This window comes from Sycon ciliatum, chromosome 1 (genome assembly GCF_964019385.1).
Source record: "Sycon ciliatum chromosome 1, ocSycCili1.1, whole genome shotgun sequence".
NCBI lineage: Eukaryota > Metazoa > Porifera > Calcarea > Leucosolenida > Sycettidae > Sycon > Sycon ciliatum.
Genome location: NC_088643.1, coordinates 85,078,168 through 85,103,577, shown reverse-complemented (window position 1 = coordinate 85,103,577; position 25,410 = coordinate 85,078,168). Strand labels below are relative to the sequence as shown.

General features: G+C 44.7%; 2 protein-coding genes across 5 annotated transcripts in view; both read left to right on the top strand.

Annotated features, from left to right (window-relative positions):
• The window catches only part of LOC135806012 (myoferlin-like), a 41,825-nt gene extending 30,393 nt beyond the window's left edge, over positions 1-11,432 (top strand). For 2 of the 3 annotated variants that reach the window (XM_065320141.1, XM_065320142.1), the window contains 18 exons: positions 971-1,089; positions 1,703-2,011; positions 2,591-2,869; positions 3,095-3,211; positions 3,448-3,483; positions 3,710-3,804; positions 4,347-4,517; positions 5,403-5,548; positions 7,131-7,270; positions 7,856-7,944; positions 8,098-8,196; positions 8,439-8,489; positions 8,755-8,845; positions 9,061-9,160; positions 9,348-9,541; positions 9,746-9,855; positions 9,973-10,120; positions 10,865-11,432. In XM_065320141.1, coding sequence (XP_065176213.1) covers positions 971-1,089; positions 1,703-2,011; positions 2,591-2,869; positions 3,095-3,211; positions 3,448-3,483; positions 3,710-3,804; positions 4,347-4,517; positions 5,403-5,548; positions 7,131-7,270; positions 7,856-7,944; positions 8,098-8,196; positions 8,439-8,489; positions 8,755-8,845; positions 9,061-9,160; positions 9,348-9,541; positions 9,746-9,855; positions 9,973-10,120; positions 10,865-10,900 — 2,330 coding nt within the window. In that variant the 3' untranslated portion in view covers positions 10,901-11,432. The remainder of the gene's footprint in view (positions 1-970; positions 1,090-1,702; positions 2,012-2,590; positions 2,870-3,094; positions 3,212-3,447; positions 3,484-3,709; positions 3,805-4,346; positions 4,518-5,402; positions 5,549-7,130; positions 7,271-7,855; positions 7,945-8,097; positions 8,197-8,438; positions 8,490-8,754; positions 8,846-9,060; positions 9,161-9,347; positions 9,542-9,745; positions 9,856-9,972; positions 10,121-10,864) is intronic. The other variant, XM_065320143.1, reaches the window with a different exon arrangement.
• A 1,879-nt stretch (positions 11,433-13,311) lies between these two features.
• On the top strand, positions 13,312-24,888 carry LOC135806011 (dihydroorotate dehydrogenase (quinone), mitochondrial-like). Of its 2 annotated transcripts, XM_065320139.1 has the most exons (9): positions 13,312-13,485; positions 15,535-15,723; positions 17,309-17,508; positions 18,097-18,155; positions 18,458-18,648; positions 18,952-19,077; positions 22,726-22,873; positions 23,287-23,446; positions 24,049-24,888. In XM_065320139.1, the coding sequence occupies exons 1-9, from the start codon at positions 13,459-13,461 to the stop codon at positions 24,113-24,115; spliced, it is 1,167 nt and encodes a 388-aa protein (XP_065176211.1). In that variant the 5' UTR covers positions 13,312-13,458; the 3' UTR covers positions 24,116-24,888. The 2 variants fall into 2 exon arrangements, with proteins under 2 accessions (XP_065176211.1, XP_065176212.1); XM_065320140.1 differs by lacking the exon at positions 13,312-13,485 and having other exon boundaries at positions 15,697-15,758.
• Positions 24,889-25,410: the final 522 nt, after the last annotated feature.

The window sequence follows — 25,410 nt, the reverse complement described above, 5'->3', positions numbered from 1 at the left end:
ACGTACAGAACACATGACCAAGACCAAGACAACCAGACCACGGACGAATCACACACGACTCTCATTCCCAGACCAAACTAGCACTGCGCATGTACTGCATTCACTTGACAGTCACTCTCACACAGACGGAAGCACATCCTCACCCTCTGACAACGCGTACTCCTGCATGCACCACATACCATAAACGTCACACATCACACCATGCTCACGCGTACACCTAGACCATATATGACATCAGACACTGGACTCCACAAGACAAGAACCAAATACAACGACATGCGTAAATCATAGTCGTAACATAAATTCGTTACACTAGTTCATATTGATTTAGTGTTTGTAAACAGCAGAAGTCAGGGAAATTGTGTTTACTTGCAGTATTGGCTTGTCTTGATTTCCACTTTACGATTGCAGTGGTGGTATGAAACTAGAGATATTTTATTATTACCTTATCCTGCAAGCATATGTTGTATGATTCTACATGCAGCTTCAACAATGTACGCCACTGGCGCCCCAGTTAATCTTATTCATGATGCACATTGCCAGTTCATGTATCAGCATGTGAAATATGTAGTTGGTGAACACACTCTGTGTATGCACATGTGCATGCACACACAAACACACACACACACACACACACACACACACACACACACGCGTAAACACACACACGCGTAAACACACACACGCGTAAACACACATATGGATAAACACACACGCTCGCACGCATGCACACTGGGAATGATTGTTGAGCAGCTTGTGGACAGCAAACTCACTTGCATTTGATGGCAACACTGTTGCAGGAAGATTATTTACCACTCTTCTTTCAGCCTAACCATACTGTTTCGGCTGATTTGCTAATGTTTGCTTTCTGATCGGTGTGTTCTTCCTGCTAACTTTCTTGCCGTGACGCACACCTGACAACGCTGTTGCTGCTGCTGCTGCTGCACCGATGTCGGTTTCTTCTTCTCAGGCGCGCACGTGGTGGAAGTGCGTGAATCGGTGGGTGCATCTGTTGCTGCTGCTGCCATAGCCGCACCACCTCAATCTGCAGAACCACCCTCTGTGCCTACTTCTCCCACATCAGGAAAGGTGGGCCTCAGTAGCGGATCTCGAGCAAGACTCGCATATGCATTATCCACACTGCGTTGCATGCTGCTGCGCCTTGGTGCAGTTGGGCAAACAGCAGATGCCTTGCTCTTGTCACGTCGAAGTTGCCATGAGATCTGGAAGTGATTTGGGAAGTTTTAGTTATGGCTGACTTTCAGCAATGCGGTATTGCCAAGTTGCCAGCTATCAATTATTGCACATCTCTGATCGCATTGTCATGCCAGATCCGCCACTGAGGGCCTTACCTGAGCAGCCATTCAAGTCCCCTTCATCTAGCATGCCACTGCATTTCTACCTGCCTTAGACTCTCTTCCGTGCAATGTTCATTTACATATGTAGCGGTGCGCATGTGGTTGTAGTGTTGTTAGTTGAACTTCTGTATTGGTATACCGGTGGGTCATATAATTGATTTCATGTTCAAGTACGGCAGTGTGCATGTACAGCCCTAACTCCTGTTTACAGTCAGAGCTGTACACTCGTCACCTGATCGACCTCTTGACCATTTACCATGACGTTCACTCCTCCTTGTTGTGGATACGCATTGTCTGGGACTCATCTAGTGCCTCGCGATTTATTCTGGTGCCTTTCTCTGTAGCCTGTGCCCTCCGTTGATGACGAGCCCCTAGTTCAATTGTCTCCAGGAGATCCTGCTGCTTCGCCGCAGCCAGCTGCAACTGAAGAAAGTGCTCCAGTTACAGCCGCAGCACCAGAGCAGCAAGCTGCCAGCGCTAGCCCAAAGCAGGCTGCCGCATCACCAACCACTGCTGGTGCTGCTGCTGATGCTGCTGCACCGCCAACTCAGCCCCAACCAACGCCACCTGCCTCCACTACCAAGCGAGCTACCACCCCTGCTGCTCCGACCTCTTCAGGCGAAAAACCCAAGAGTGTTGCTGGAGATGACAAAGTAAGGTTGGCCAGAGTGTGCACCCTAGCTTATCCAGGATATTGTCAGGAACACTGACTGCCCCTGCCCCGCTTCTCCTCGTTCTATCTCTCCCTTTTAAAGCTAGTTCCACCAGCCCCAGTTTCTCGTGTGTGGGGTTACGTACTGTGTATTTGACTACTTGTACATCGCATTTTAGTATACCGTAAAGTCGCGGATAAAAGCCGGGCTTATAAGCACATAAGCCGCTTTTTGCATCAGGCTTTAATGTAAGCCAGGCTTGTATGCAAACCATGCTTATATGCACCACTGATATTTTTGCCAGGCTTGTATGCACATAGAAGCCAGGCTTCTACGCGCGACACGCGTAGATCTACCACTGACTACCGGTATGGCGGCAGTTTTACTATGCACCGTACATAGCGCATGCACTCTTGACCTACCCGATCCGCGCTTGCATAGAAGCCAGGCTTCTACGCGCGACAGACTTATATGCATTTGACCCGTTTGATTTTCAGGCTTCTATCCGCGATGTGCTTGTATGCAAACCCGGCTTTTATCCGCGACTTTACGGTAGTTGTGTCCTCTTGTCTTCAACAGCCCAAGAAAGAGGTTGATGAGGAGGAGCGCAAAGCCAAATTTGTGGACTGGTGGTCCAAGTACTATGCATCTACCATCATTCCAGAAGAAGACGAGGAGCCTGATGAGCGCTCTTTGGACTACTTGGAGAAGTACACGGACAGAATTGTTGTCTATGAAGAGCCGATTGAGAAGGCGTTTGGAGGCTTCAATGATTTCGTAGACACCTTCCCGATCTTCCGTGGCAAGGGACAACGTGATGAAGATGATGAGGAGAATCAAGCCGTTGGAAAGTTCAAGGTGCGTCAATGATGCGTGTGTTCTATTGACAACATTCTTCTGTTGTGATGATCAAAATATTCGGATTGACAGCTATGGCGCCGGCGCTTGCGAGTGCTGATGCTACTGCTATTGCCATCGCTGTTGCTACTGCCGTCACTGCTGATGCCATCGCTGCTGCTGTGACTGTACTTATGGGTTGTGCTTGTCCTGTGCTTGTCCTGTGCTTGTCCTGTGCCTGTACAGGGTATCTTCTGTATCTACCCACTGCCAGAAGATGATGCTGAGCAGCCGTCGTTGGTCTTGCAGAATATTCCTCCCTCTGGTGCACAGCCATGCATCATCAGAGTCTATGTTGTCAAGGTACACTGAGCGTTGAAAAATGTTTGTAGGCAAACTTGGATTCGGTGTACCACTTGTAATCTAATGACAAGCTGGAAAAGAAAGGAAGCATTGCTGAATGTGTCTACAACACGTACTGTTCCTTAGTCTCAAATGTGTCTGCAACATGTACTGTTCCTTTGTCTTGAGTGTGTCTACAACACGCACTGTTCCTTAGTCTCAAATGTGTCTATGTTCTTGTGTACTTTTTAACTTAGGCCACTGACTTACAGCCACAGGATCCGAATGGAAAGGTAAGGCAATGGGCTCTGCCATGGATGTGTGCTGTTTGTGGTTACGAAGCAATGCAAGCAACTTTTACCGTCTAAAGGAAGGCAAAGGGAGCTACATGTATACTGTTGTCTCAAGTTCCTTTGTTTTGCAACTATAGTAACTGTTTTAAAACTATTCCTTCGTGTGCCATGTTGGTGGAGCGTAATCTCCCTATTTTGTCATCTCATGCTGTGCCGAAAATTGCAGAATGACCCCTACCTTCGTATCTACCTTGGAAAGGAGCGTCTTGTGAATGACAAGGACAGCTACATCCCCAACACGCTAGATCCCATCTTTGGAAAGTAAGTAGCCGGGTTCAGGGCTTTTGGATTAGACTTTGCATTCTTGACTTCCCGTGTTGTTCTCAGTGTGTAACTTTCTGCAGTCAGTTTGCAGGCTTGATTCTGAGAAGAGAAAAAGAGAAAAAAAAAGGACTGCAGTTGCTGGACGTGCACACTTACAGTCCATTTCAAAACTATAGACGCGTACCTAGGCAAAAACCGTTATACCAGCATCTATACCACATAAAATCTGTGATCAATTTGTGCATAAATTTTTCCAAATTGGGCGTCTGTTATCCAATCCTTTAGAAACTATATGAGAGTAATTGTGGAGCGATCCTGAGCATTATACCGAAAACTATTCTCAAAAAGTTCCAGCCAAATTTGAAATATTTCAAAAACCCTACGCGTCTATAGTTTTGAAATGCACTGTAGTGCGTAGCAAGTACATTCTGCCCCGTCTCGCTGACTCCAACCGATGCTTTGTTTGTTGTCCTTCCAGAGCACATGTCTCGGGGGGCCACATGCTGAATTCAATGTGTGTTTTATTATTATTTGCCCAGGATGTTTGAGATCAAGGCAACTTTGCCTGTGGAGCACCAGCTGCGTGTGCAGGTGATGGACTGGGACTTGTTGACTGCTGACGATATGATCGGTGAGACAACCATTGATCTGGAGGACCGCTACCTCACCAAGCATCGTGCTACTTGTGGCCTCGCTATGTCCTACTGCATGTAAGTTAGCACATCTATTCTTCTTTTCGTTCAAACATTCCATGTGCCGGGTCAGATAGTACTGTGTTTTCCGGAGTATAAGGCACATTTTTAACACCAGTGATTCACCCAAAACAAGTCGGTGAGCCTTATACTACAATGGTCAGACTAATGGTGATAAAATAGGGTAGAGGGGACGGTTTCAAATAGGAACACTCCTTTGTGTTGGCCCGTTGCCTCTAAGTTGCCCTCAAAAGTCGGTGTCACAGAGGTGGCTCCGAACCGGAAAGGTTTTGGAGTGCACGTCAAGTTCACGATGGGTTCTGAAATTAGGTAATCGCTATCGCTCCACGACTGCCAGTACAGAGCAACAATAAGCCTTGTGTGTGCTTCCATTAGTTTTCATTGGTATACGGTGCTTTATTGGCGAGAGGCGAGCCGCTGTTTACCTGCGACAAGAAGTTGATTTTTCGAAAGACGTAAAACTCAAGTCGCAGTGCGAAGCAACACGTCAAAACTTCACCTGCTTGGCATGGCGCTTCTGGTCATCGCAGAGCCATGAAATTTTGTCTCTGAGTAAAATACATCGTAGTCTCACTGTGAACATGTTTTCTAATCAAAATACCAAGAGAGAAAGTGAATATTGAGCCCGTTCCGGTTTGCAACCTATTTCCTATTTGGAACCGTCTCCTCTACACTAAGAAAGTGGTGAACATACTGAGGCATAGAGAAACCGAACACGAGGATTTTGATCTATCATGCATATTTCACAAAAGGAATACTTGTGAGTGACCTTGCAGTCGAACGTACGAAAGACTTCAACTTAGTTTTTGGTTTACAGTGTCCCATGGCAGATTAGATGATTGAGTGAAAACACTATGGTGTGCATTGTCTGGTTTTCAACAGTGATGGTACCAACATTTGGCGAGACAACGCGAGGCCATGCGAGATCCTGGAGAGGGTATGCGGTCGCCGAGGATTGCCTGCTCCCACCTACGAGGGCGACAGCAAATGCAGAGTTGCCAATCAGCTGTATGAACTTCTTCCTGATGGTGAGTTATATTAGTATGCATGGCTTATACCTGCTACAGCAATAGAGTTGTGCTAGCTGTCCTGGCATAATTCCAGCAAATTCTTGCATATACTTAGCTAACTGTATTACTAACCCTTCACCGTTTTAGGTATTTGTACAGCAAAAAAACGACCGTCATTGTTCATGCCATAACTTTTCTATTTTTCACTTTTATTATTGTACAACATAGGGTGATTCTGAAACAAGTAAAACCCTTCAGGAATGCGATGCAACAACTTTCAAGTCCAGAAAACGAACAATTTTTCACTATTTAGCACTAATAATTATTTGGATTTATTGCCGATCGGGCAAACTGTTGCAGTGTGCAATAAATCAAATTCTTGCACTGGAGTGGCTCCCTCAAGTAAGTGGATACCAGGTTCGTTCCCTGGGTGGAATGCAGGAGTGTTACAAGTCACAGCGGTGTCAGTATTGTCCCAAGTGTTGCAAATATCGACTAGTGCAGGTTGCACCGCTGGCTGTACCTAGTACCTGTGCACCACAACCTCTACCGTGACCACAGGCTATTCCACGGCCGAATCCTCTCTCTCTCTCTGCCACGTCCCCTTCCACCATTAGTAGCACTTATCTCAGCGACACTGTCGTCGTCTGTGACATCCATGTCACTCTCACTTGCGCTGCTTTCACTCGCCATGTCATCGTCGCTGTCGTCTTCAGAATAAATATTTTCAACAGGATCGTCTGGCTTCACAAACTCATCTTCGCTGGATGAGGCGGCGACAGGGTCGTCAGGAAGGGTCTCCAGAAGCGAAAGAGCTTGCTCCGCGTCCATGGCTTGCACAGCAGGGCAGAAAGTCGCGAGGCCAGCTCAAGCAAAAGTCGAAAACATCTGCAGGCAGTACCAAAAGTCGCAGGGTACGCACTTTTCCCAAAGCGCATTTTTCAAGTCGCGATTTCCGCAATTTGTTATATTGCATCACACAAAAAATTGTTGGCACCCTCTGCGCGTATATCTTGGCTACAAGTAGGGAAAATCCCAGCTCTCTGCGGTGAACCAGTCCAGCGCTGTGCACATAGAAGTCATCGACCGCGGGCGGTCGAAATTTGTACGTAAATACGGTAAAGGGTTAAATGCAATTGCTGAAGTATTTACGGAAGCGGTATCAGTGCTGAATGACTGCCACTGAGGCATAACTGAGCGCAATTACTTCCTGATTGTCTCTCTCTGCATGCAGGGAAGGGATGCCGGTATAGGGAGGAAATCAACTTACCTGCATACTAATACTAGTACTGCTTGGAAGCGGAAGGATTTTCGGTATTTGACCACTTTGTGGTGGGTCTGATCTACTCACCTCCCACCACTTAGGAGCTGCATCTGCGCCTTGATCCAAAAGGGTGGTGGCGTTTCTGCGGATGCGGAAAACTCGGCCTTTGGCCGAGTCTCACGCGAACCGTGATTTTTTTTAAATACTAGTCGACATGTGAACGCTGAACCAAACAGAGAACAAAGAAGAGAACAAGCAATAGTTATTAGAAGTATTATGGAGCACCCATTTGATTGACTCGAAACGTTTTGTTGTTCTTTGTGTTGTGTTGTGCAGATGATCTTGTGGCTCCCGCTGAGGAACTCGGTGACATGAAGGAGCGCGTTGCATTGAAAGTGCTGCACAACTTTGACCTGGTTCCGGAGCATCTTGAGCTGCGCCCGCTCTACAACCCACTGCGTCCCAACTTGGAATGTGTAAGTCATACAGACCTGAAGCGCATGAGGATCAGTAGCGCAAGGACAGAATGCCAGTGCTGGGTGTATCTGTGGATGGGTGAAAGCTCAAACCAGCGTGCGATGGAGTAGAGGGTTCTACAAACTTACCTGATGTTGGAAAGAGCTATAATGGGTCTAATAGTGAGCATCGCATCTTTTCTTAGAGATGACGTTAGTGAAGAAGTACCTTAGTGCTTGCGCTAGCGCAGGGTGTGTACCCTTGAAATCATGCAGGGTGTGTACCCTTGAAATCATGCAATATTCCATCAAAAACGCAACGCTAGTTTATGTGTGGCACGGAAATAAATATTCTACCTGGTGCATGTTGGTTTAGTCTATTACTCAATAATACTCATCATTAGTAATGTTATAATACTCATCATTAGTAATGTTATAATACTCATCATTAGTAATGTTGCGATAGACACTGACTAGTGATGAGAACATGTGATTGGTGAAATTGACGACGAGAAAGACGTGTGCTTTAATCCTCGTGTGTGTGGTGTGATCTGAAGAGCTGCTAATTGTGTTACGTTGTCACGTATTTCTGTTTTGATTCTGTAGGGTAAGCTCCAGATGTGGGTGGACATCTTCCCAGAAGACGCCGGTATACCACCTGCTCCGACCAACATTTGCCCGCGCAAGCCAGACGAGTAAGCTCATTGTATACTGTAGTAGTGCCAGTGCTGTCTGTTCGGGTGCCAGCCAATGGTAGCTTGGGAGGGAGTAGACAAGAAAGATGCACAACCTTCGCTATTGTACTCAGTGCTTTGCTTGCACTTGACTGGCTGGATGTTTGCCTGCAGGTTTGAGTTGCGTGTGATCATCTACAATGTCGAGGAGGTACCACTGGATGAAGCCGCTACTCTGACTGGTGAGATGATGAGCGACATCTACCTGAAGGGGTAAGTCTTGGTTCCATGATGCCTGAAGCGTGTTCCAACTCTGTGCGTCGAAACATTTCCAGGGCAACCTGATAGGCTGGTGATGAACACCCTGCATATCCCAGGACCATCTGTGCTGCATCTGTAGTGGACTGGATGGCAGCTCCATTGCATTAGACCTTTGTAGTACATTCCTTGCGACAAAGGCCAGTGTGTAGCATGTTGCAAACGTTCATTTTGTTGTCTTTTCATTGTGTATGCAGATGGCTACGTGACAGTGCTGACAAGAAACACAAGACAGACGTGCACTACCGGTATGTTGTACAGAGATTCAGTGTGTCACACCACATGTTGCAGCTGTACAACTCTGTTTGCTGGTGTTGAACTGTGAATTACTCGGTTGACGGTATTGTGTAATTTAGCTGTTAGCAGTGATGTTCAACATGGTCTTTTCCACTCAAGCGGATGACGATATGGACACCTGTATGTTTATAACGATGTCGGCAACTCATCATGCTTTGTAATCACAATGCTGACAGGTTTGCATGCCTTATGTTCATGTATGTGATTACACTGCAGATCGCTGAATGGCGAGGGTAACTTCAACTGGCGCTGGATTATGCCATTTGAGTATATTCCAGCTGAGAAGGTCATGGTCATCAAGAAAAAGGTATCAGTTCAGTCACTTATATAATGCTGTGAACACAAACCCTTGGCTTATGAAGTGCATGTAAAGTGTACTCATTGACTGCCCTTACTTCCTTCATTTCTTTTATCAGTCGTCTTTGCCAGGAAACGTTCAACGTTTGCACTGGATAGGCAGTTTTGTGCAGTAAATGTGGTTATGTCTTCATCCGTGCCCTCTGTATGCACTTGTTATTCCAGGCTCATTTCTTCAGCTGGGACAAGACAGAAACTCGCCGTCCTGCTGTATTGCAGCTGCAAGTGTGGGACAACGACTTCTTTTCATTGGATGACTACTTGGGTAGGCCTGGCATTAGCTTGGCTATGTGCTAAACACTGTGAAGTGGAATGTATTCACCCTCCAAGACATGTGCATTGTACATGTACATGTATATGGTGCACTGAACATGTATTCCTTTCTTCCTCCTGGGTGACCATAATTATGTACTTATGTGACTATTCCATGTGCTCTGATCCCTTGTCTATAGGTTCTGTGGAGTTCAATCTCTGCAACATGCCTCCACCAGCCAAGACCTCCAGAAAGTGCTGCCAGGAACAATTTGGTGACCCAACAGTGGGCCGCAAGCCCAAGAAGGAGTATGTCAGCCTCTTTGAGTCGAAGCGCTTGAAGGGATGGTGGCCAATCCGGGACATTGGGCCTGACGGTGAAGTCATTCACGCTGTAAGTTATTGTTCGCTTATCAAGTACTCTCACTCTTATTGCAGCAACACTGCATCTCTCATACCAGTCTTGTTTTCAGTTGTCCAGTGATGTTGTCATCACACAAATGCTAACATTTTGTAGACAAATTGTGGTCAACCAGTAGCAGGAAATCCATGTGCGCCTCCTGTATGTATGTACGCTCGGTATGTGGTATGTGTGCAGGGCAAAGTTGAAATGGAGGTTGAGATTCTGACAAAGGATGATTCAGAGGCCAAGCCTGCAGGTGAATCGCGTGACGATCCCAACCAGAACCCGACGCTGGATCCACCAAAGTAAGCATACACTACATGCATACACCACAAGCATGCATCCATTGCATGCATACACTGCAAAAAAATCCATCCATGAGAATTCTCATTTGGTCTTTATTGCTTTCTCTTTTTTCTTAGCCGCCCTGAAACTTCGTTCCTCTGGTTCACAAGCCCATGGAAGACATTCAAGTACATCATCTGGAAAAACTACAAGTGGTTGATCATTGGCCTTTTCCTCCTGATTCTTCTCGTCCTGGCCGTAGGTCTCTTCCTGTATGCCTCTCCAGTAAGTGTCATTGTCCGACTGGATTTTGAAGCAGTAGCGAATGATGGTAGATTCACGGATGCTTGTCTAGCTTTCAGCCTCATTGCAGATGAGAACCACTATACATGTACTGTACACATGTTGCATATCTTGCGGCAGCAGAATATTATGGATATCACTCGATTATTACTAGTGGTGTGCCCGGGTAGTCGGGTACCCGTGCTACCCGTGAGGCCCTCGGGTAGACGGGTACAGAATAGTACCCGAAAACCCGAAGTCGCAGATGACATCATGTACAGTGCACGTGTACAAATTCGATTAGTACTCCGCATGTATACCATGCCATGGTCCAGAGAGAGAAAAGGCTCTTTAAAAGGCAAAACTCCAAAACAATGTTGTACAATCATGTACACATGGATGTCAAACTATGTCAAAACTAAAAATATGTTTTATAGAAGAGCGAACAGTGACGGTTGTAGTAGGGTTGTGGTCCATGGTCTACCCAGTGTGTAAGGGAAGGGGTGCATTGTGGTATTATGATGGAAACATTACCCGACCGGGTACCCGTGCTACCCGTGGAAAACTACCCGAACCCGATACCCGAAGAAAATGCTACCCGACTCAGCCCTAATTATTACCATTGTGGGGCCCGTTAGCGTGAGTTTACACCGTATAGTGTTGTGACATGCTTTGCCTTTATCTACTCTGTCAGCATATTACAAAGCATTGTTCCTTTCGGTATTCTGCTGTTCCACCTGTTTGCAGGGCTACGGTGTGCGCAAGATCTTCGGCTTCCAGTAAGCTGCGCTTGGCGCAGGGATCTGTATGTTCAGGGCCACGTCCTTCACGCCTGTCGGCGTGTTTCTTCCACATTTCGTCATGCATGTCGTGTCTGCACCCTGAAAACTGCTTACCTGATATTTCGTCTGGCAATGACCCACGCGGGTTTCTTTTTTCTACTCTCTGTTGCGTTTCCTAATTTCGTGAAGAAGCAACTACATGGAACAGTGGCACTAGCCTTCAGAGTATTGTCTTTTCATGCCGCTCTTGCACTAGCAAGCATTTTGGGCGAAGTGGCTACCAATTCCCCTCTTTTTTTGCTGCAGTTCAACTGTATGTTCGCTTGTGTATGCTAGGTATGAAATGATTTAAAAAAATTGTATCCTTGCTTCATTCAATACATTATTTTAGTTTCAGTCTTAGGTAGAATTTATGGCTTCTTTCATTTGCTCTCTGACTTTGGCATTTTGTAGTCTGGCTCTGGCTGAATTGCTTTATAACAGCATTCTCTAGGATTTCGATAATTAAAACGACTTTGTACTGTGCTGATCTACCTGCACTCGAGTGTCATTGTTCCTGGGTAGTGCTAGTAGTACCATACTGTACCGATGAGACTTGCATGGGTATTAGTATTCACTATTAGTAGTACTGGAGATAATGGGCCGAGAACAATCCATGAACTCTTGTCTACAAATATAGTGCCAATGAACGGACACTCCAAATCATCCTGAAATTGCTGCATGGATGCAAAGAAACACGGAAGACTGGAACTGAGCTGTAGCCGCTTCGGGTGACCTGATTGGGCTTTAGTTCGAAAAGTTGACCCACCCAATCGGCGCAAAACGGGGTTTTTGTCAATAAATAATGTTCATTTCCAGGAAAGTGTCCCGTTAGCCCGGGCCATATGAAATCCCGGTACTCTGGCTCTGCGGAAGGAGTCTTTAGTCGTACATTCATGAAAGTGGTACAATAATAATGATACTGCACCTGATATCACTACAATAGGCAAATAATTGGGTTTGACATTTTGTTTCACAATTTGTGGTTTTGGCGAATAAAGCTTTGAGTGAACTACAATAGTTCTACAGTGGAGTACATGTACATACTCCCTAGTAGCAGCAGCAGCAGCAGCAGCAGCAGCAGCAGCAGTAGTATTTATATTGACATTGGCTTAGACTTGCATACATGACGGGACCTGTTACTTTAATTTTCACTTAACAGTTTTCTTCTTTTGACATTGGATTTGACATTGGATTTACTAATTGATTTGATGTTATTTAATTAAAGTTAAAGGAGTTTTTTTCTTTGTATTGGCCGGTGTTCTCACTGTGCTATGAGATGCTGTAATATTACTAATAAATAAATAAATAAATTGATCTTCAATGATTTACGATTTCACGTTTCCGCTATTTTGCCCGTAAAAGAGGCTTGTCACCAGTAGTAGTAGTAGTTAAAGCCTCTTGTACGGGCAAAATAAATTGCACATATCGTCAAACAAATTCAAATTCAGTACTGACAGTAGTACTAGTAGCCCAGGCGTTATGGTACTCAGGGGTGTCGCAGACGGTACGGTCACTACGGTATTGACCGTACCACTATTTGACCCAAGTACCCCGTGAATCAATAAGATGCACTGATTTGGGCTCTAATTTTCCAAAATTTTCGGCTCAGCCACCCCTCCCCCACGAGTAACTAATACACGAGTAAGCCATGCTCCTCTGCAAGTCTTATAATTGTTATTTTCATAGGACCCTGACCGAGGCACTTGCCCTCTGCTCTTCTACTCTTGAGTACACTGCTAGGGAGGTATTTACTTGTGAGATTGTGAAATATTACTAAAGTTAGTAAAGACTAAGTGGTCACATGATTGATGTTCATATGATGTTGAGTTCAAACTGCACTGTGACTTACCCGCAAAGAAATTAGGTCCCTTATTCCATCCAAATAGGCAAGCAACACCCATTGAATTGGACTGGGTCATTTTGCTTGAGTATCGATATTAATCAAGCCTAGCTCTCTAGCTTTATGTACATACTAAGTATTACTATTACTATCTGAATGTTTACTACATGTGGTGGGCGGTCACAAAAGAGTACAGTCATGTTCAATATCGAACACGAATAAAATAAAATAAACAATATGTAAAAAATAAACAATATCGAACACGGAATTAATTCCGGAACTATCTACTCAACCAATTCATAATGCAATACCCGCACACTGCGTCAGTGATGGAACTCCGCTACCCGATCAACATGCAGAGACCACTCAATCACATGCTTAGATTTAGTTAGAGGCCGCTCTCCACAATGGCCAACTCCCTCATCGCATTAACTGGACGATGGTAGGCCAGTACAGTCATGTTTATGTTCTCTCTTCGAAGCTCCTTTCGAATAATAAATCTAATTAATTATTTCAAATTTTCATTGTTGAAAATTTGAAATCTTGAAAAATGTTTTTTTCGGCCCTGCTTTTGCCTTCTTCATGAAGTGGCTTTCCTGTTCCTGTACAGGCACAGAGGGTCGTGGATCGGCCAAACATATACAGTAGTCTTCCTGACCTTGAAGAATATTGTCGTCATGTTCACCTCTGGATTTAAATACTCGGTATGGTTCTGCTGTATGAAGTTCGAAATTACGTACCAGTACAGTGTATTTGCACATGTCGAATGGTCATACTCAAGTGTCCAATGTAGAATGAACTCTTCGATATCCAGAAGTTTAGTGCAGGTTTTCAATAGATCGTAGTGTAATACTGTTACGCTTCAGAATAAAGGCTTGATGGGGAGTGACGTCGCAAAAGTGTGGTTTCACCTTTGTGGAATTATTTGGCTATAAAAGGCCAGATCGTGCTTCCACTGATATCCTCACCGAGCCATGCACAGTATTTGCAACCACACTTTCATCATTGTTTGACGTGAACACTGACATGGGAAATTTGATATGAATCACAGGCACATCATTTTTTGGCCTGCTGGTGTGAATCAGTACAATGTATTGTGTACTCGAATATGCTGACATTCAAATTAATGGTACAATATCTACAGTGTAGTTCCTTCATACACATACATAGAGACGTACATAGAGAACTTCCTACATACAGTTGGAATCGTATTGCTGAATGATTTCGTCGATAAATAGTAACTCTAGCAACTCCTCAGTTACCATTGAATATGACTGTTTGCATTGTGTAGAAAGTAATACACCGCGTCTTTCTGGTCCGGGGGTTATGTATTATCAGGACTTGGCATGTAGACATGTGCTGACATACTACCTACTCCTTGGCAAGGATAACCGTGATACTGTAAAAGCCTGTAAGACCGTATGTATTACAGACCCATAGAAAAGACGTATGTAGCCAAAACAAATACCTTACTTCATTTTGATACTGCCTGTTGCAGTCGAGTTTATCCTGATAAACATACTGCCCAAATTACCAAACTACCCGTGCATTTAAAAATCAGCAAGTACCGTTGATCCGCCCCCTCTCTAATTCCCGCCCCCTGTCGATTTTCTACTTGTGAAGCGACTTCGGCGTATACAACGAAATACGATGTTGAACCGACGCATGCACTGCTGTACACAATACTTGCCAATCCAGGATGAAAATGTGCACAATCCAGCACATCTAGTCTGATCGTCTATGTTGTTGTATATCGTACTGCACTTGACAGCCTTGATCTAATTCCCGCCCCCTGCCGAAAACCCAGCTGGGAAGCGACATGGCGTGGGGGGGGGGGGGGGGGGATCAAGGGTACTTTACAGTACTATCATAATTATGACAGAGAATGAACTCCGATGGAGAGCCAAGGATTATTTATAAAAAGTAAAAAGGACCAAGGAACTACAAGTTACACTGTAATGTCCACTAACACCACCAGTTACTAAACAATCAGATCATGCGATAACATTGCACGACACTGACCGACGGTACCGACGGTCCCCTCCTTATGTTATTTCTATAACTTAGAACCTTCCAAGTTGGAAGGCTGTTGGAGTGCGCATCCAAGATGTGCTAGAGCTGTTAGCCAGTTAGTTGTAGAATGTCAGTACCGTCGGTCAGTGTCGTGCAATGTTATCGCATGATCTGATTGTTTAGTAACTGGTGTTGTTGGTGGACATTACAGTGTAACTTGTAGTTCCTTGGTCCTTTTTACTTTTTATAAATATGACAGAGTTTGAATGTCCCGCTTTCATATAAGAGAGTGGTGAAAGACAAACAGATTTCTCAGTGTGTCATATTAAACGGTGTATCTCAAACGAATGAATGTAGGAGACAAAGTATTTTGTTGTGATCACATGAAGTGCATTAGAGTTGCAATGCATTGATGAGTATGTAGTTCAGCCTGCATAGCTATGCAGTTCAGCCTGCATAGCTTTCTTTTTGAAAGGATGTTGAGCGGACAGAGATTGCAGTATGCAGCATCTAGTCCGCGGACCTACTGGACGTGAAGCTCAAGTGTCAGAACATTGTTAGTTGCATGTGCATGCTCATAATTATGTTGCTGCGTTGTCTGTCTGTCTGTCTGTCTGTGTGTGTGTGTGTGTGTGTGTGTGTGTGTGTGTGTTTGTTGTGACTGTGTGTGTTTGTGACTGTGTGTGTGTGTTTGAGTTTGTGGATATTCTTTTTTTTGTTTTTTTGTTGTTTTGTTTTAGGCTTACGCTGCCGGCATCAGTGTTGGAGCAGCCATTGGCTTGACTCTGAACGGAAATGAGCGAATCTACTCGTCGGTTATCATGCCTGCTGTGCAGTGTTTAGATGGGGAGAGAGCACACCGCATTGCCGTTTTCTCTGCAAAGTATAACATGATGCGGTTCTCGTCCAAGCCTGACACTAGCACACTGGTAAGTCAATGTCCAAGCCTGACACTAGCACACTGGTAAGTCAATGTTCGTGTGACCAGAGTTTTATTCCTTGATATAGATTACTAATACTGAAAACTGTGGAAAGTAAGGAAACTGCTACATGCGTATAGTACATGTGCTTTGGATGAAGAAAGTGACAAGGAAAACTGTTCCCATCATGCCCTCACTGATACTTGTTACCTGAGTGTGTATTTGATTTGTACTAAAGAAACCTGACACTGCATTTTTTAAATACTTGACATACCGTATTTTCCGGAGTATAAGCCGCACTGGAGTACAGTCTATATCGGCTATAGAGTGACCGGATATAAGAATATATCGGCTACAGTGATGTTGGTACGAAATATCAAAAGCAAAACGTATTTTATCCAGTTCAAATATCACTATAACCAATATTATCGGATGTAATGATATTATTATTATTATTATACGCACGTCCGCGTTTACGTCAACAGTAAGTCCACGTATTTGCATGTGCCAGAAGACAGGCAGAGTGGGCAGGGAGGAAAACAAAAATAAACAAGAGCAAAAAATAAATGTAAGACAGCAGGCGACAGGCGTAATGATATATCGGATATTATGATGGCAACAAAGAATCAAAACATGCATAACACACTACATTATTATCATCTATAAGTGATAACTTTAAAATACATGTTGCAATAATATCAAAGGCCCTATTTTTTTACTTTCTTCACGTTGCTTATTTTGATAGTGACACATGTACATGTACATAACAGAATTTTTTATGGAAATGCGGGCACTGTCAACTATGCGGCATGCTCATTAAATTTTGTCAAAACGCCATGCTGGAAGTATTTCCTTGCCTTTCATGTGTCGATCGAAAAAAATCGATCGTATCGCATATAGTGATGCATCGGTTATAGTGATAAAATCACGGAAATCAAAAGGGTACGCTATAGCCGATACAGACTGTATAAGCCGCACCCCCCCCCCCCCCCCCCCCCCATTTTTTGCCACAAAATACAGACATCTATCCTATTTATCACTGTTAATTTGATCATCGGAGTATAGGCCGCATCTCCTTTTTGGGGGTGAATTTTGAGTGTTAAAAGTGCGGCTTATAGACCGGAAAATACTGTAGATAATATGCCAGTACTCGAAGTAGGAGCCTGTTCTCAAGGGAAGGCCGATTTCAACATGCCATCTGCTGATTGGATTGGTTTACTGTTGACATACATAGAAATACATTAGAAATACATGACGTGTTATACTTTAATATGAAGTGAAGGTTTGCACATCCGTGTTACCACTTGCCAAACACCATTGTGTTTAGAAACACAACCAGCTTAGGAGGTTGCGCTCGTGCCAGGCCACCACCATGCCTGATTATACCTAGGTGTACCTGCTACGCCCGGCTTCCATACATCATGACTTCATACCTGCTACGCCCGGCTTCCATACATCATGACTTCATACCTGCTACGCCCGGCTTCCATACATCATGACTTCATACCTGCTACGCCCGGCTTCCATACATCATGACTTCATAGCATTTGTCTGTTTGCGTGCTTTTGTGTGTTTCTATACGTGATTGTCTTAGCACCAAACAATCCTGGGCATGAAGTTTGAAAATCCCGTCGGCATAGCGGCTGGTTTTGACAAGCATGCTGAGGCGGTCGAGGGACTATTTTCCATGGGCTTTGGATTTGTGGAGATTGGGTCTGTCACACCGGAGCCCCAGGCTGGGAATGAGAAGCCTCGTGTTTTCCGCCTGATCCCGGACAAAGCTATTATAAACCGGTCAGTCGTGCTTGTTGCTGTACCAGGGTCTGTGGCAGTTTGGCATGGTCACTTTGGTGGAACATGTTGAAACTCTACATAGTAGATTACATTCTATTCCCGATGGACTCCAATGCCTGGACATGTACCTTATGCATATCACCATGCATGTTATGTAACACACACACACAAACACACACACACGCACACACACACTCACACACACACACACACACTCACACACACACACACACACACACACATGCACACACACACACACACCACACACACACACACACACACACACACACACACACACACACACACACACACACACACACACACACACACCACACACACACACACACACACACACACACACACACACACACACACCACACACACACACACACACACACACACACACACACACACACACACACACACACACACACACACCACTTATTATGCACAGGCAACGGTGGCAAGTATACATGTGTAGTCAACGCTCCATTTCTCTCTTGATGATGATTGGCATCATGCAGCCTGGCATGTGCCACTCTAGACTCCCGTGCGTTACACATTGGTGTTTGTACTTGCACTGCGCAGGTATGGATTTAACAGTGAAGGTCACAGCGCCGTTGAGGACCGATTGAAGGGCTTACCGAGTGAGTATGGACTAGGCATTGCCAAGTGTTGTCATAGAGAGAGGGCACCCCGGGGCACCCCATCCATTGTTACTACATTCTCTTCTAAATAGTACCGGTATACACACAATTAGCATTTGGCATGTAACATGTATGTACTGTAGCTATTCACTGTAACTGTCTCAGACTGCCTTTGAAAACGTTTTAAGAAATAGTTCTGTTGCTATGGAGTGTTGCATTTAGTTTGTTTAGTTTTTGTACATGTGTCTCTGTGTCTGGTAATAACAACTGGAAATGTCTTTTTTGACTGGCGTACTACACAGTTCTGGACGGACCCCTTGGTGTAAACCTTGGCAAAAACAAAACCAGTACAGATGCTGCCAACGACTATGTCCTGGGTGTGAGAAACCTAGGTCGCTATGCAAACTACTTGGTCATCAATGTGTCCTCACCAAACACGCCAGGCTTGCGAAGTCTTCAAGGCAGACAGCAGCTTCATGACCTTCTCTCAAAGGTTCGAAGACTATGTAATAGTATGCATGATCTGTAGTGTGTAGCTACTCTAGACGAAAATACGTGTTTTGTACTTTCTCTGGGATGTAGTTACATGCGCTAGTTTGTTGTTGCCAGCTCGGCCACTTTCACTGGCAACATAGTACTTGTACGGTGTGTCTTTTCAAAGCAAGCACTGACTCTGAATCAGCTGAAAGTCACAAAGCACATGATTGTAACGTCCAGTTTGAAACCCTCACCAATGTCAGCACTAACTAACCACCACCTCAATTTAATTCGAATTGTCTTCCTCTTCTTTCATCAGGTTGTAGCTGAGAGAGATGAGCTGACAAAGAGCATAGGTCGGAAGGTTCCAGTTCTCGTAAAGATTGCGCCAGACTTGACTGATAAGGACAAGGAAGATATTGCAGCTGTAGTGCTGGAATTAAAGGTAAGCCACTGTGGCATGGTAACCATGGTAACTCAACTGGTATTTAGTGTGTGCAAGCCGTGTTTTCTAATGCTAATTGTGTCTCTCATTACCCCACCCCTCATGGAGAAATTAATGGACTTTCTTGTCGTGGTTTGCACCTTCCTAGTAGATTACAATAGAGAAAGATGGCTGGCTAGCTACCAGAAATTCAAGTGCACCTAAACAATACCTCGAAATAGAAGGCACTAATGTCCCCATCAAATTCATATACCCGAAAAACAAACAACTAAGAACACTTCAGTTATGGAGAAAGGTTGCGATGCAGAAACAGCCAAGAAAGCTTCAATAGGTGACCGAGTACAGCAAGAGAATGAAATAATAATTTTGTGCAAAATGAAGAAAATGAAATAATAACGCCCGAAAGCGCTAAATACTAAATTAGGAAAAAGGAAATCATAAGGCGTATAGCGCTAAAAGTGCACCAAATAATAATTAAATCATAATTATACCAAACGAAATGAAAAAGTCCAGAAATCATAACAAGCAAAACGAACTATTGGAAATAATAAAAAAGATAAATGATAAGTGAGAATGAGAGAAGTGGAGGAAGAGGACAGTTACATGTTATACTTATGCATCAGGGCAGCCATGTACTGTGCTTGACTCGGTTGCAGCGTCTGGGCATGTGTTATTTTGCTCCATCTTGGCGACAGCCTCCATGTCTTCACGATGCCGTTTGGTATCCTGCGTCTCCTTCTCTTTGTCTCGTTTGTCCATGTACTCGGCCCATTGTTGCTGCAGATGCTGATCGTGTTCAAACTGACGCTGCTGGGGCTCTAAGTTCATCTCCTTCATCTCCTGGAGAAACGTATCTTGTGTCTGTTGTCACTTGCTCTGCGCTGGCGTTTTAGTTGCTACAGTCTTGGGTGCAGTAGCGGCTTTTTGTGGCGTGCAAGCAAGCTCATCTGGAACCTCACTAGAGGCCGTCGGCCCCTCCCAAACATCGGGCTGGTCATCACTGTAGAGCACCTCATCTAGGTCATGCTCCTCCTTTAGGTGGTCGCCGCTTTGCAAAAGGTTAAGACATTGCGGATGATGAAGAAGCTAGTGATGACGGTGGTACCGGCAAGATTGAAACTCCACGTGGGGACGGGCTACTCGGAACTAGGGTGGCAGCTGAACATGCCGCTACCAATCCCTGCGAAATCAGTTCACTTGGTGGGTTGGGAGAGGAACAACCCTTGTGGATGCTGACAGCCGTTGCTGCCGGGATGATCCAGAGGATGTCGTTGTGTTGATGGCAGCTGCTGACTTGGGGATGCACGCCCGCTGGCAGACGATCTGTAGGATGCTGCAGACGTGGACTGTCCACCACTGGGAACACCCACTTCTATGCAGTGAGCAGGGCCACAAGTGGGATGCTGACAGAAACACGGATCATACGTCCGGAAGTTGGTCCATTGCGAAAAGGAGGCCTCCAGATCTATCTTCTCACCATCTGCATCAACATCAGGTTCGTCATTGCTGGATCCAGTACTTTTCTTGAAGTGCTTCTTGTAGAGCTCCTTGCCCTTGGCCTTTGCAGTGTCGACCTTGTTATTAACTTGGCTTTCGTTGTATCTCTCATCCGATCCAATCTCCACCAAATAAATATTTTAATCTCCGGGTGACTGCGGCCACTTTCTCGGAGCGAGAGACCATCTTTTTGTCCTGAGACGAGTACAGGGTGCCACGATTCAAGGAACTTCCTCTCTGCATTCGCCTTTTCCATTTTTGGATTACTTGCAAGAAAACTCAAGCGAACAAGACAACACAACCTGACTTCGAAAGCGAAACAAGACAAGACAAGGCAAGGCAAGCTGACCGCCAAAACTGAAACAAATCAAAACGCACAAGCTTCGAAAGCACAAAAAGAACTAGTCACATGTGCTTCCCGCGCTGCACGTGACCATCAGGAGCTTTCAGGAGGGTTCAGTTCCTGCGGTTGGAGAGTGGACAAAAAGCTTGCGTGCACGTTTGGACTACTGCGGGCAAATCTGGCTACTCGCAGGCAAATTTCCCGGGCTCCCAAACGTGGATTTACCTGTCGTGTGGACAAGGATCTCATCATTTGTCACTGATAGTATTCAGAGGGCAACCAAGGTACAGTTGCGCTCGGCGAAATCCGACACAGAGTGCAAAGCTGGCTCCCTGGACTAGTTCCGATTACATCATTGTATTTGTACATGTGTACGTCCAGCCGCATTCGTGACACTTCCAGGATGTCAAGGGCGTGCTAGTTGAGGGCGCCAAATATGCACTCTGGGTCGGATTTCACCGAGCGCAACTGTAGTTGGGAGTTGTATCAGGGATTGTTTTCATTTCAGAATAATTTGTAATACCGGTAACCATTTTAAGATGGCAATAAACAGAATCAGCTGAAGCGACATGTTACGAAGGTTTTATTGAGATGTAAAGTGGTGTTGGACAAAGAAGTAACTGTGATGGAAATGTGAAAAACAATAATAGGAACGATGAAAAATATAAACATGCATCGAACTAGCTTTCGCACAATGCTCATCAGGAAGCATTGTTGTACTAATTAACAAATTGCAACACAGATTACTATAAATGATCAATAGTGATATTATACAGTCAGACCTCGTTTATCCGGTCCTCGTTTATCCGGATCCCTCGCCATCCGGAAGAAAATCGCTGGTTACCGATGTGCAGCATATGTTATGCATACAACATAACCGGACCTCGCGATCCGCATACCGGTGCATGATTTTGTGCACAAACTGGTTAAATGTGTACAAAATGCTTTGTCGTATCCGGTTGCATGTGGCTGGCTAGCGCTTGCAGAAGCTACAGTTGTGGCAAGTGAAATCCGACACTTGCCATAGGGGACAGCGCCTCAAATGGACATCAATGATGTAATGCACTGCACCTAATTTGTACTATAGAGCCGTATGCATCCCAAACAGGTCGAAAGGTCACAGCTTAGATACACACAGTTCACAAACATGGTACACATAAGGAGTATTGCATATTGGTATCCAATTCCCATTCATATTTTGCCAGCACCTTTTGAACCTTGACTGTGATGAGTACGAATTCTGTCATCAGACAGATAAAGTTGTATGCAACACATGTACTGTACGTATGCAGGGCTGCAGAGGCTGCAGGATGCACGGTGCAGTCCCTTATGCTAAGTGTCGGATTTCACTTGCCACAACTGTAGTATCAAGGAGTTGTACAAGCAAACGAGGTCCTTGACCTGCTGTGTGTGTGCGGACAGCACTCAGTTGCATGCACTTGTCAGTTTTCTCGCTTGTTTTACATACTGGGCACGCTAGTTGTACTGCATAGGACCTGTCTACATGTATGTATGTCACTGCTTTTGACATGCCACATGCATATACAGTATGTGTGTTCAGTTATCCGGTTACCTCGCCTATCCGGATATTTTTGTGGAAAACAGATGTGTGATGTGTGATGTGTGATGTGTGATGTGTGTGATGTGTGTGATGTGTGTGATGTGTGTGATGTGTGTGATGTGTGTGATGTGTGATGTGTGCGGTTAAGCCAGGTCTGACTGTAACACCTAAACAATGCCAAAAAAAACGGTAACCATCTCATTTTTTATTTCTCTTTCTATCTCGTTACCTGTTGCGGTGTGTGTAGATTGCTGGTCTGATTGTTAGCAACACAACTTTGTCCAGACCGGAATCCCTGCAAGGCAGTGCTAAATCAGAGGCAGGTGGCCTGAGTGGTGAACCCCTGAAGAGAATGTCAACACGGCTGATCCATGACATGTACAAGCTCACAAAGGGTTAGTGACATGCATGTTCTTTGTTGGAAATGGTGTATTGCATTGCATGACTTGCATCACTCAAACACCATGCTTATTGGGGAAAGAATGCTATGATGATTATCTAACTATCTGGAAGAACACAGAAAAAGAATGGCCAGATCAACGAAACGTGGAAACAGCTAGCAGACATGCACTACTATACTGAAGTAATTGTGAGGGGCGCTGTGTTGTGCATAGTGACGAGTCCTGTGTTTGCATAGGTATTCTTCTATATGTATTATGTGCATGTACAGGTGCATGATGTCATGTATGTGAACAATTGATTGGCATAAGCAGTACTCTGTTCATATGTACAACTGATTACTTACATCAGTGCCCCTTGCAGTCAGTCCTAATGTTAGTGTCTGGGTGTACTCTACCACATGGCACAGGCAGTGTATTGATCATCGGTGCTGGAGGTGTTAGCAGTGGACAAGATGCCTACGAGAAGCTTGCTGCCGGTGCATCTCTTATTCAAATTTACAGCTGCTTGGCGTACATTGGGCCACCAGCAGTGTCCAAAATCAACAGAGAGCTCACCTCCATATTAAGGTGGGTACTGTTACTACTGTACACTAGCACTGTACATGACTAATGACTAATATGCATGCTGTACTAGTAATAACTGGGGAGTTTGTGGAATAGAAATCTCCAAGTCGACTTTTTTGAGCAGTTTGTGCAATGGAGTATTGTTTGTGAAAAATTCAGTTTTTGTTGTGCTTCTGTCTTGTAATCATCGCATGGAGCTTGGATTTCACCCACTGTCGGTGATTTACTGTTGTTTACATGTGATCATCTTACTATCGGCTTTGCTCGCAGTAAGACAATTGTACTGAGATGGGTCCTCCACATTACTGAGTTTGATATCCATCACTTAGAAGCAGAGCGGACGTTAGCGCTCACAAACTTGACAACTCTGCAATTCACCCACTGGCACTATGCTGCACTATGCTCCCGTAGTACATCAAGGCATGATAACTAAATTGCAGGGTATTGGGCTACTGGCATGGTATTATACTGGATTCAGTGATACAATACGCATCTACAACAGCAGCTGCTCCACTGCGGCTGTACTAGAAAACAAACTAATACAAAGTATTTCCCTGTCGCACTCTACGATAAAGTACCTCTTGTGTTGTTGCCTTGTCCTACAGGGAGAAAGGCTACTGGAATGTCCAGGATGTTGTGGGAAGTGCACATATAGCCCAGAAGAAAACGTAGCTCTGCAATTCTGACCGATTTGAGTACTTCAAAACATTTGATACGTATCTTCACCTTTGAAATTCGGGATCCGTACACAGAAGTACGGTGTAGTCACGTACTGGTGACGCGTTCACTTGATGACCGCCGTGCTACTAGTGTTTCTAGCAGTCTTATTCTTTTCTAGGTTAGCAGAGCCCCAAGGAAGTACATGTACTTCAAAGTAGAACATACGCAATGCTGCACCATGGCTGTGTTGCAAAGTAGTCAACACTTCCCCAGTGTACTGCACCATGGCTGTGTTGCAAAGTAGTCAACACTTCCACAGTGTACTGTTACAGCTGCTGGTGCTATTGCTACTACTGCTGCACGCGCTATCGTTCACCAGTTGCCCGACTTTTTGCTGCGTCTGCCATCGTTCTCTGCAGTGTGTCGGTGTGTGTAATGATCAGCAGTGTAGGGCGTGTGTGCGAGAACGTGACTTCAGTGACACTTTTGATCTGCTCCTTATTTTGGGACAATGCCCTTGCTGGCAACAACAGGGTTTTAGTATTATTATTATTGTTGAATTTAGTAATTTCTTGACTTTCAGGTGTAAATTATGAATGAGATTACTGCCGTTTGTAGTGCTGATCTCATTTTCATTGCATAGTACAAGTGTAGTAGCAGTTTTCTAGCTTTACAACACATGTAGCCGTGGTTGGCTATAAAAACCCTGCAATCGCCACGCAAAGTGGTCATTGGCTACCCCAGCCATGTATTGCTTGGAATGAAATAAAAAATAATAATAAAAATGTTTGTAGGACTTCTCCTTTCGGGTTTCTAACCGCTCAATCGCTTCAAACTACACTACCCATGTACCAGTAGCTGGCTGGTGCTGGAGTGTTGTTGCTGTTAGGACCATTGGACAGACTTTACCATTTCACATGATCTGTGAACTGGAAACGGTCTGACAAACCGCAAAACGTTTGTTGCGCATTGCGGTTATACTCTGAAGCATAGCAGCAGACAGCGTACTCTGCTGTCCAGTGCATGTTCCGTTGTGACTACGTGTTGAAATATCAATTCCGGAGTTTCACCTTTACACAACACATCAAATGAACATGCAACTGGGCATGCATTGCAATGTTCACAGTGAACCATTGCTATGCCAGTAATGAAAAGTTGAATTACTGCGTGAGATTCGGATGGGTGGATGTTGGACCAATGACTATCATAAAAGAGCACTCAGATTCTTGCTTCACCTATAATAATTATCCATATGTTACAATGAAACGATCAGTATTGACACCTAGTGAGGTCATGCACTGGCATGT

Coding starts and splice junctions, on each gene's coding strand:
- LOC135806011 (XM_065320139.1), top strand. CDS start 13,459: ATGTTCACCTCTGGATTTAAATACTCG. Junction 17,509..18,096: donor GACAAAGCTATTATAAACCG/GTCAGTCGTGCT, acceptor TGCACTGCGCAG/GTATGGATTTAACAGTGAAG. Junction 22,874..23,286: donor CATGTACAAGCTCACAAAGG/GTTAGTGACATG, acceptor CACATGGCACAG/GCAGTGTATTGATCATCGGT.